The sequence below is a fragment of the Cryptomeria japonica genome, chromosome 1, assembly GCF_030272615.1.
Source record: "Cryptomeria japonica chromosome 1, Sugi_1.0, whole genome shotgun sequence".
Taxonomy (NCBI): domain Eukaryota; kingdom Viridiplantae; phylum Streptophyta; class Pinopsida; order Cupressales; family Cupressaceae; genus Cryptomeria; species Cryptomeria japonica.
Genome location: NC_081405.1, coordinates 673,755,345 through 673,767,056, shown reverse-complemented (window position 1 = coordinate 673,767,056; position 11,712 = coordinate 673,755,345). Strand labels below are relative to the sequence as shown.

Genomic DNA, 11,712 nt, shown 5'->3' with positions numbered 1-11,712 from the left:
AGATCGGGAAATGAGTGAAACTTAACACAAGACTACACAACTCATCAATATATAATTATATAAAGATATTTCATCAAAATGAACCAAAAAACAAAATGATAATTAGTACAAATATCTAAATTTTACCATTGTATAAAGATATTCCATCAAAATGAACCCAAAACTAAATGATATTTGGTACAAAAATATCCAATATCTTAATTTTACCATTATAAAAAGATGTCCATCAAAATGAACCCAAAACTAAATGACATTTGATACAAAAATATCCAATTTAAAAGTCTTTTAACAAATAACTTGTATAAATAATAAGTCCAACCATTAAAATAAATTCAAACTTACAAGAAATGTATATATCTTCAACCACTTTAACACGAAGCCTATATTACTTTAACTGTTTCAACAAACCTACAAACCCATATCCATATGATAACATTATAGCAAAGAATTACATTCATACACATGACAATCCAAACTAAACACAGAACCACATGATAACAATATAACAAATCGATACATTCATATACATGACAATCCAAACTACATAAAGGCCCAGACCTATGATATAACAAAGTGTTACATTCATATACATGACAATCCAAACTACATAAAGGGCCTTGGCCCTCATAGGCCTTACCTTTCATTTTCTTCCATATGTTTTGTTGATCTTATCCTCCTTCCAATTCTAGGGTTTCTAAAACCCCTTAAGTCAAACAAAGGGACAAGGGGAACAAATTCGAGGAAACCAGCCTTTGAAAAGCAATGAATCGAATAAAATTGAAAGAGACCCTAACTTTACTCTCCTTATATTTCATCAATTTACTTATTCCTAAAGGCAAAAAAGCCATTTATTTTATGAATATTATTTAAATTGAAAAATTGAAAACATGTGCCCTATCTCAGGCTCACCTAAGCTTTTACACGCCCAAGAATAGGACCAGGTTCGGATTAGGTTCGGAATTTGGAGTCGGTGCGGGATTCGGTATCAGGCTCGGTGTCAGACTCGGAAGTAGGCTTGGGTGCTTGCTTAGGAAGGTCAGGAAAAGCGATAAAAACCCCAAAGAAGTAAGGGAAAGACATATAATTAACACAAGGGTTTGAAGAAAACCATCGGCAATCTTCACGGCAGGCTTGATTGACGGATTCTCTGGCTTCAGCTAGGCGCAATCTATATTGGGTCGGTTTTAGATTTTGAAAACGAAGTCCCCATTCGATAATCGAAGGACGAGTTATTTATGGAAGCTCGAGGGCTTACAGGGTTCATTAATGGCGGGGGGTTTAGAAGCTGAGGATAAATGCCGTAGGGAAGTTTCTTCATCCATGGTGATTGCATCGGAAGTAGTTTCTGTGAAGAAACGGGTAGAAGGGCACGGGAAAAGCCAAGTGTGGTTTTATGTTGTGGAATGCTGCAGGGGCTCTCAGGTGACACGGTCGAAGAAGTATAGGTGTGGAGAGAGGGGATATGACGACCCAGATGCGAGATTAGAGGCGCTGCGTTGTGGGTTTTTTGCAGAAGGGCTTTTGGCGTTCAGGAATCTTCTGTTTCCCGAGGGGTTGGGAAAGGGGTGCAGCTGTTATGTGTGCGTGAGGAGCAGCCAAGCGAGCGGCATGCGCTTTGCGGCTGCGGTTATCAGGGCCGGGAACGGCGTTATTCGTGGTGTTTCTTTTGTAGGGGAGGAGGACGCAGCGATTCAAAAAGCCTTGGGGTTTGTTAGAGGGCCTGAGTTTTGGATTTGGGTGCGCAAGATTTTGGCATTGCAGGCTCAGGGTTCGAGTCCAGGGGCCTGTAGGCATTGTGGGCAGCAGCAAGAGGAGCAGGAGCAGGATACCCGGTTCGGGAAACAGGTTATTTTCTTGCTTCATGAAAAACTTAATTTTGCAATCTGTAACAGGGATTTTGCAGGAAAGGAAAAAATGCTAATATGAGGCTCTGCTTGTGTTTTAATGATGACTGATCCATGGGAAGGGAACGGTCTCAGTAACCCATCTACAGGTTTTATGCATGTGGCGCTTCTGCAGTACAAGCTTTTAGAGTATTAACTGCATTAACCCTTTCTTCGATGACCCATCTCTTAGGATTTACATGAATCCATTTCTGACGACTCATTGTATCAGACGATCCTTACGGAGTTTACTTTAGAGCTGGAAGGGCTCAGGGATCGAACACATTGAACACGTTTCTTGCTCTCCTTGTAGAGAAGTTTGCAATTTGTAGCAGATGGATATGCACCGGTCGCTCACAAGCGATCTGGATATTGGATGTATGGTCTGTATTGACTACTCTAAAGGTCCGATAGTCTCACCTCTGGGTACGTTACAACCGGGTTTGCCTACTTAATTGGGTGTTGGCTAGAAGGTAAAGGAGGGCTGGGGAATCGAGAAAGAGATAGATCAATCTTCTCACCTCTGCGTACTTGCAGAAGGGATTGCCTACCTGATTGGGCTTTGGCACGAAGAGAAGGGAGAAAGGAGTTGAATAAAGCGCGAACCTTTTTAGTTTGGATTCTGCTCACCGTGTGGCAGTTCGTTAAATGGTTGGCAACACTGGAGATGTTGATAATATTTGTCGAGAGTAAAGCTACTGTACAGACACCGAACTTTCTTTTGCAGAATTAATAGATTCGGTGAAGCCGCTAGCTAGGGTTTCTGCATATGCAGACGGATTGACGGATTCTTACTAGGGTAAGGATTTTGTTGTTTTTGATGAATGACGATCTGGGGATAGGTTATATTAATGAAGTGGTCTGAAAATGGAACTTTTCAGATGGCAATATAGTTAAGTTTTAAGAACGCCCTTTGTCAAGTCTGACTCACAGGAGTATCCTACTAAACTAAGAACGGTTAGTTCTTGAGATTGAGCTTCGTCGCCTTTTATTATGTGAAGAAATAGGCATTGGACCCTTGATTGGTCAACGTAAGCTCTTTGAGCTCATCAAATATTACAAGCAGGTTTGGCCCCCAAACTTAGCCACACAGAGTTGGCTTTTGAGAATAAACTTTACTACCTATATTTTATATAGGCATTGCAGTAATGGTTGGCAAGTGTTACCTGTATTATCTTGTTTTGCAACTTATATTGTGTTATGCTTGATGGACTGGATATCGATGGTGGAAATACAGACTTTTGTTTGAAGTTTGGGGAATTTGGTCTTTCAGGGAAACCATCAGGAAGCCGTTGGAAACGTGGATATTTAAGAACTTTCTGCTATTGGATTCAGAACCTGTTAGATCTCAAGAATGAGATCTGCAGCTTATATTTCGTTGCGATTAGGGGATTGAATGGTAACGGTAAATAAATAGGCATTAAACTACTAGTTAGAGATGCAATCTGTCGCTGAAAGTAATTTCGTTCTTGAGCTTAACAACATCTCGCAAAGAGGATTGCCCCAAGAAATGCAGATTTAGTCCTTGAGAATGAGTTTTGCAACCTATGTTATGTCGTCTTTAATGAATTGAAGGATAGTGGCAGGCAGAGACAGAAATTGGACTCTGTTTTTTGCGAATGTAAAACTCTCATGTAACCAATAGCCAGCCAATACATGCACCCATTCTGTCACAGGAGCTTTTGAGCTGCTGAATCGAGGAACTGCAATTTTTTCATACAGTACAGACGGATCTTGTTCTTTATTTGTGTTGAAAGATTGCTTGCCAAAAGGAAACTATAGGATACTTTTAGACCAAGGTTAAAACTGTTTTTTTGGATTGTACTGGGAAAAATGGTCAGTGGCATGGAGCAACTTCCGCTAGATGGACATGGCTGGCATCTAGCCATTATTTTTCTTTAAGTTTATCCATGCAGTGGTTTGCAGGGGCTTTTTAGTATGTTCACGTGAGGACCATGTGGAGCTTAGAATGTGTAACAAATGCAACTCTATCCTTTTTGAACTCCATTGATCTCTGGGGTTTTTGACAGACATCGGAATGAAGCTATATCATTGGAAATGAAAGCATCGCCATGCTGTTGTCCTCTGCCAATCATTGCATTTATTACCGAACATCTGGACATACCTCTTGTCATGGAATAACTCAATTAAAAGTGAAAACAGATTATAGAGGGATCGAGTTTCACCAGCACCCTTCTCCCCTCAATTGATCTTAAACGGTCTTTGGTGGACAACTGAACATATTTCTTGCCATGAAATGGCTTCGTTGGAAGTAAATATATTCTCACTGATTGGCAAATCATGAATACTGGATGTCGAATATGGTAATCTAGCTACCCTCTTGTTCCCTTGACATAATGCGGAAATGCTTTGGAAGTTGAACACTGTGGCAGGAATTTGCATAGCAAACTCTTTTTCATAATAATACTTGTAAATGAAATATTTGACAATAAGGCCAAAATCATCGGTTCTTCATCCCAACTGATTCTAAATGGTCTCGTAAGAAGCACATCCAAACATGGTTGTTGGTATGAAATGACTTCATGGGAACTGAATGCAATTCCACTTATTGGCAGTACCCAATAAGAAACGATAGACAAACTGATCCACCACATGTCCAGTCTCTTACTAACCATCAGCTGTTCGTGTTTGAGCTTGTATGTTAGTGTAGGTACTTGGCAGATATAACATACTATGGGAATAAAATATATTGTTCCCAAATGGGGATATATGATTTGTAGGTACTTGGCAGATATACCATACTATGGGAATAAAACATATTGTTCCCAAATGGGGATATATGATTGCTTAGTGCTGGAATCAATCTATCTTTTTTTCAAAGCTTACATGTTGAATTTGAAAAGATCTTTGAGATGCCTAAAGGCAGTTCTTGGTTTTGGCCTTCCCATGCATTTCTCATGTACAGTGTGAGAGCACAACCATAAATAAATAAATATCAAACCACAAAGGTGATAATCTGCGTAAAAGAAACCTGCGGCATTTCTTGGTAGTCCTTACGTAGATAGCGCTGATGAACCTTAAACTCTCCATTTGGTGGATCACAAGAGTTTCAGTTTACTGCATGTTCTGATCATATACTTTTTAACTTGGAATTTTCTTTTGGTTTTTGTTTTATTGTTAATGGGCTAATTTAAATTAAAAATTTGATTAAACCTTATATAAGGAGTATTAGACCTAGGCTGTCAAATATCTAATATCAAGTTTACAATTCTAATTCTTGAATAGGGGACAGAAGTGTTGAGGATCCAATGTGTTCACGTTTTCATAACTGTCTTGCAGATAACTGAAGAGTGCATATGCTCAGCTTGCAAAAAGATGGAAGGTGGAGAAATAACCATCATTAGAGTGGATGATCAGGTCAGTTTGAAATGTCTATGATTAGCCTATCTACATCTCTGCGTATTTAAAACAATTTTGTGGGACATTTTTGGTGTCTCAGCGTAATGGACTATTAGATGAAGGATCACATATTGTTTTAAGTATAGATGAGAGACACATTCAAGTTCTTGCTTATCTATTCAGGTTCTAGCAAGCTGTTACTTGGTTTAAAATCAAACTTTAATGGATATTAGTGCAACACTTGAAAAGAAAAACTGAAATCATGTTATAGTGCGTGAGTGTGTGTTTAGAGAAATTCTTTATTTTCTGAGAAGAATTTATAGGTTTATATACATGTTGCAGGGAGAATACAGAGCAATTTCCACTGAAGAGTCTTGGAAAGATATTAAAAGTACAGAGGTGACGGGTGGTGAGCCTGTTTGTACATTTTGTGGCTGTGAGGACAGTGAAAAATTTGAGAAAATGGTTTGTATTGAATCATATCTCCTCAGTAGTCACATGTATTAGACCATACAATGTGCTCTACATGACTTTTATGTTTATTAATTTCCATTTTATTTACTAAGTTTAACTTGTAATGCAGATTTCCCTTTGCCATTGCAATGGAGGTTCAGTTGTTGCCCATCCTAGCTGCTTGCGTGTTTCCCAGGCAGATCCCAGGGCAGGGGGAAATCAGGCACTGACTTTATGTAAAGTTTGTGGTGGCAGTGGTGCTTCTTCTATTGGAGTTGACGGAATGGTTAATGCAGCCTCAACAGAAGAAGGCTCTTCTAAGCTGGTCGATTTAAACTCAAGCTTGAGTAGAGACTCTCATAATCTTACTCCAAAAAAAGGAGTAAAGCACAACCCTAGTGACTTGACGAATGGAGGGTCTGGAGCAGCTGAACAGCTTGAGAATCAGCCTCCTTTAAAGAGGTTTAAGGGAGAGAGTGGCAGAAAAACTTTTGAGGTATCACTTAAGGATGACTTATCTACTGCTGAATCTGAAAAGGTATCTCTTCTTATGTTATGTTATTAGAGCACAAGAAATATTTATTTTTTGAACTTTTGCTAATGTTTTGAACCTTTAACGAACAGCTTGGAGTTACTGTTCCTGCACGACGTTTTGATGATGCTATTGTAAGCGTTCCCATTAAAAAACGGAAATTTTGGCCTCCATCTCCACCACCTTCCTCCCCCAAAGCTTCTTCTCCATTGGAGCCACTACATTCAGAGCCTCCAGTTTCGGCCGTTCATTCTGGCAGGTTATCAGGCACAGAGGAAGAACAAGGTCCCTTAAATACACATAGGGAGCAGCAAGTGGCAGATGGCATGGATATTGCAGGGGAATCTATTCAAGAAAAATCTGTGATGTTAGTTGGTGATATGCTGAATGAGACTAGAGGAAAAGCTTCTAGTTCTGTAGATTGTTTTTCAGAGGACACCGTTGGTAATGTTGACATATCAGGAGTGTCAACCTCAACTATGGATGCTTCCACGAGTAAGCTAGTGAGGAACAGCTTGGACGAGAGAGTATCTCAAGTTGGATATCCAGGCTTTGAAAATGCTAAGTCTGTAGCTGTAAACTTGAAAGATACTGGCATTTGTAACCCAGAAGATCCACAACACGATAATATGCATGAGGATACTCAAAATCAAGGAGGACTGCATGAGAGACAAGATCATCATGTTCTGGAGAGTAATTTGCTATCAGTTTCGCCAAATAAAAGTTACATAAGCAATGAAATTCCAGCTTGTAATAGTTCCAATGAATCAGTGGATAATGTTGCATGCAGGGAAGAAACAGAGTTGGCACTAGGTCGCAAGAGCACTTTAGAATCTAGTAATCGTTCAGAAGTAGTACTTGGCATTAAAGTGACATCTGAAGCAGGGGAGTGCTCTCAACATAAATCTCTATCTCCATTGAAAGATGGGCAGAAGCAAGAGAAAGGAATGCTTTTAAAGTTGAATTCTGGTTATTTTGATGATGACAGATCACACTGGGACTTAAATACCCCTATGGACTCTTGGGAAAAACAACCGGAGGCTGTAACTAGTGATCCTGAAACTAAGTGCAGTGGAAAATTACCAATAGGTAATGCAATCGACATAAATTCTGAACGCTTGGATAGTATTCCAGTACAATTATTTGTTTCAGATGCCAAGTTTAACAGTAGAAAGCCTGAGCAAGATATGTTAAGCAAGGGATTGCAGTCAGAACAGAATGATCATGTAGTGCATTCTTTAGAAGGCTTGGCCCTTGATAAAGATTCAGTACTTGATATGACCCTTGGTCTTCAGGCTGATGCTTTGCTCAATCATCATCCTGTCAATCCTCAGAGTAAGTTTAACCGGCCTCTCATCTCCAAAAGCCTTTCAATATCATTAGATAAATCAAATCCTGAGAGGAATTTAGACCTCTCCATTGCAAATTCAGAAATGCCATGCGAACTAGCTGATGGCATTTCTTCAACTGAAGTCCAAGATGGCAAGCATTCTGTAGAGAGTCCTCCTGATGTTATTCTGGGGAAAGAACCCCGACTGCAAAGTGATGAACAAACAGATGCGATGATGATTGATGTTAATGCAGACTCACTTGATAAGCATTCGTCTCCTGTAATGCATGATTTTGAATCTATCGAAGATAGTCATGAAGCAAGTGCTCTCACTGATGCTAAAGGAAACTTGAGGTGTCTTCCAATAAGTCAAGAATTTCCTGATTGTCAAGAAAAATCATCTCCATCTCTTCCAGCAGGTAAGCAAGATTTAAATGAGATTATTGACGAGGACATGAATGTTGATGATACACATACATCAGTTACCTGTGAGGTTGATGCTGGTGCAGAGAATATTGACATCCCTGGGGAAGATGTGGGTGGATTGGATAAACAGTCAGCAGAAGATGTGGGTGTATTGGATAAACAGTCAGCAGAAGATGTGGGTGGGTTGGATAAACAGTCAGCAGAAGATGCGGGCGGGTTAGATAAACAGTCTGCAGAAGATGCGGGCGGGTTGGATAAACAGTCCGCAGAAGATGCCAAAGAAATTGCATATGGTGGTGACTATGAAACAGATGGCTATGATGATGAAGATGATATTGCTTCTGATGCTGAAAAGTTTGTTGAACTGGCTGAAGATGAAAACCAAGGGGAAGAAGGAGAATACAGAGAAACGGAGGAGCTTCATGATTGGATTGAAGAAGATGTGGGGGAAGAACTGGAAGATGAACATGTTGATTATGGTGATTCTGATTTTAGGGATGCTGATGATCTTGGCATGGAACAGTATGACAAGGGGAAAGATATGGAACATGAAAGGATTTGTGATGATATCGAGAAGTTTGAAATGGATGATCAAGAGGCACATGATCTACAAGTTGGAGCAGATGGGCAAGTTACCATACCTGAAACAACAACATCTGGAACAGGCATTGAACACAGTACTGAAAAAGAGACGCATAAAGCTGATGGTATGATATCTCAATTCCCTGAACTTTTAACTGAAAATAAAGGATTAGAGATTGAACCTAATTGCAGCCTAGATATGAATAAGGATTTTCTAAGATCAAGAGATGTAAGGCTTTCCACTTCATCACGGCCAAAATCTTCAGGATGGGATAAATTGCCGGAAGGATATGAAAATGTAGATGAAGCATTCAAGGCTGTCCAAGACATAATCAGCAAGCGCGGTCGAGGGTCTCCCTGGCCTACTGGGGGCAGATTGGGACCGATGTCTGCTAGAATCCCATCCTCACGAATAGATGCTGGATTCAGGGAAAGAATGACATCTGATGATTCTATACATGGGAAAGAAGCATTCTATATGCGTGGAAGGTGAAATTTGGTTCTGTTGTGTTCCCTTTTTCCATACCATTTTAATAACAATTATATTCTTTTTAAATGGTTGCTTGAATATTATTCTCCATAAGACTAATCAGTGTGATCCTTAACACTGTTCTAACAGGGATGGAAGTCTTTCAACAAGTCCAAGTTTTGCTTCAAGAAAACCAACCAGAGGCAGAATTGTTGGAAGAGGTGGGCCTTCTCGGGGGATTCACCATAGGGGAAGGGGTGATCCATGGGGTGATGGTGCAAGCAGTCATTGGGGTTCAAGTAGGCATCACTCACCTCCTGACTATTATGGCACTAAAGTTGGATTCGGATCCCCTCGTTCTGCAAATGCTGCTGCAGTTTCTGCTGCCAAGGTTGAAAGCAGTGGGTTTCTTGTTGCCAGTGATGGCACTGTAACAAAGATTACTCGGGGAGGTGGTCGTGGTCGAAGAGGCCGCAGTACATTGATGGGAAGGGGATCTGGAATGGATATTGAGGAGAGCCTAGATTTTGGAATGCAGATGAGCATGGGAAGTGGTGCTATGATGTCTGAGACAGGGTTGAATGCCAGCAGGGATCGGACCGTCACTATGCGAACTGATGCTGGTGGTCGTGTAAGTCGAGAACGTTATCGAGAACCATCATTTGGACATAGCAGGTGGGATCATTCAATTGGTGATTCCCCACGCAGGTCAATGGACCATCGCTTGAGAGAAAGGAATGGGAGTTTTTCACCTCCTCCAGGAAGGAGATTGACTCGGATGTCTCGTTCACACACAGAGTCTCGTTCAAGGTCAAGAACACGATCTCCACGGCTTAGGTCCTCGCCAAGGGGAAGGGCTGGTGGTATCATTGATCGAGGACCAACAATCAGAAGACGAAGTAGGTCTCCTGTGCTAAGATCTGAGGCTAGGATAGAGAGGCTGAAGTCCCCTATATATCACCGTGTTGGCTCCTTTGAACATAAGATGTCTTTCAGAACTCAGCGGACCTCTCCACAGTCATCAAAATGGTCCTATGATAGAAGAGATACAAGTCATTTCAGAGATTCTGACTACAGGAGACCCTTTGTGCGCTCAGGTAGTCCAAGGAGAATTTCTCCTCGAGTTGTTCACGAATCTAGTTTGACAGAATCACCAGGAAGGTTAAAGCACAGTGACTACCGTGGGTCAATGTATTCATCTAGGACAGCAGATTTAAACTGTGAGAGTAGACGCTTCAAGCATGATGAAAATGAAGACATCAGGGTAAAGCAGAGTGATATATCTGGTAGGGGAGCTGGGGAAGGAGGTGGTATGGATGTTAGACGGTTTAGACACCAGGAAAATGAGAGTGATTGTCAACCTCGAAGCTCCTGTACTAAAGATTCTGGGATCTCAAGGGAACAGGGCACTGAAGACCACAATAATAGGTTATAAGCACAAATTGGTTGCTAGGAACAATGTCTTGGAGAAGAAGAAAGCTCAATTATACAGGGCATGGATCAACCATATGAGTTGGTTTGAGTTATGTGTTGCCTGAGTATTAGTATGAGCCTATTGCATTTTCAGAAGACTTCCCTTTGGGTTTTTGTTCAGGGAACGCATCTGATTGGGATGTTCACTTGTTGGGTTCTAAGCTCCACAATATATGTAAAGTTTGAGAGTTTATACTAGGATCTTTGCAGGTTTGGTTTTTATAAATTACATGCTTATCATAGTATTAAGCAAACAAGCATGCCATTGCTATTACTGTACCATGTCATTCTCTTGGAACTCTTGGGTGGATCCCCCTTTTATAAGTTGGCATCCATCGTGTAAAAGTAGTTCCGAGCCCTGTGTTTTTATCAACCCAACCATGGGATTTCTAGTTTAGTGGTAAAGATCCACTTTCTTGGTCTGAAATCATGCAGATCAGGTATTGGTACTGTTGAATTTTTGATACTTTTTGGAAAAAGATGTCACTCCTGCTCACGACTTAACACATGCATTGTATAAATGGGCTACAATCAGTAGTCTGCTCAATTTTGTTTTTCTTCAGCTCCATTGATTTTTCTATTGTGCACACCAACTATTTGTGGAAATATATGGGTTCTCATTGAATTCACTTTGTTCATTTTTACGTCTGTTGCAGTTAATAAATTATAATCTCGCTTAATTCAAACTTCAGTTTTTTTAAATTTTATTTTACAAGAGGGATGGTCGGGCAGTCTCTACAAATATAATCACTCCTCCGTCCATATTTAATTACCATAGCATTGCTGTGACAAATCTTCTAATTCAAGTTCCGTCCATATTTAATTACCATAGCTTTGCTGTGACAAAACTTCTAATTCAAGTGAACAAGAATTAAAAGTTAAACTGGCGATTTGTTTGGGTGTGTTGTGCATGTGTGGATTGCTGATGTGAGCCAAGGAAACAAATTGATCTTCAACACAATCCTGTTAGGGTCAAGTTTGTAGTATTCTTTGGTTTTGGAAAAAATTGTGCTCATTTTCGGTTGTTTCTTGTGTTATCTTTCATCACCTGCTGAAGAATTATTTCAGTTCGGTATTTGTATCCATTTATTTTTTTTGCAGTAGGCTCCATGATGTTACATTGGGCAAATATTGTGACATCTTTTCTTAGGTCAAACATCCATCGCAGTCTTAATGTTTTCAAAGATGTAATTTGTGAAACATG

The 11,712-nt window shown here is 40.2% G+C and overlaps 1 protein-coding gene across 3 annotated transcripts; it reads left to right on the top strand.

Moving 5' to 3' along the window:
• Nucleotides 1-969: 969 nt before the first annotated feature.
• LOC131026762 (uncharacterized) lies at nt 970-11,137 on the top strand. 3 transcript variants are annotated; one of them, XM_057956707.2, is made up of 7 exons: nt 970-1,845; nt 5,184-5,261; nt 5,586-5,708; nt 5,827-6,234; nt 6,321-8,691; nt 8,833-9,055; nt 9,186-11,137. In XM_057956707.2, the coding sequence occupies exons 1-7, from the start codon at nt 1,267-1,269 to the stop codon at nt 10,468-10,470; spliced, it is 5,067 nt and encodes a 1,688-aa protein (XP_057812690.2). In that variant the 5' UTR covers nt 970-1,266; the 3' UTR covers nt 10,471-11,137. The 3 variants fall into 3 exon arrangements, with proteins under 3 accessions (XP_057812690.2, XP_057812689.2, XP_057812691.2); XM_057956706.2 differs by having other exon boundaries at nt 6,321-9,055; XM_057956708.2 differs by lacking the exon at nt 970-1,845 and adding an exon at nt 1,878-4,207 and having other exon boundaries at nt 6,321-9,055.
• The last annotated feature ends 575 nt before the right edge of the window (nt 11,138-11,712 follow it).

What these genes read in the sequence shown, in the direction of transcription:
- LOC131026762 (XM_057956706.2), top strand. Translation starts at nt 1,267, where the DNA reads ATGGCGGGGGGTTTAGAAGCTGAGGATAAATGCCGTAGGGAAGTTTCT. An exon ending in CTACTGCTGAATCTGAAAAG is followed by an intron (nt 6,235 to 6,320) that starts GTATCTCTTCTT and finishes TTTAACGAACAG; the next exon opens with CTTGGAGTTACTGTTCCTGC. An exon ending in GCATTCTATATGCGTGGAAG is followed by an intron (nt 9,056 to 9,185) that starts GTGAAATTTGGT and finishes CTGTTCTAACAG; the next exon opens with GGATGGAAGTCTTTCAACAA.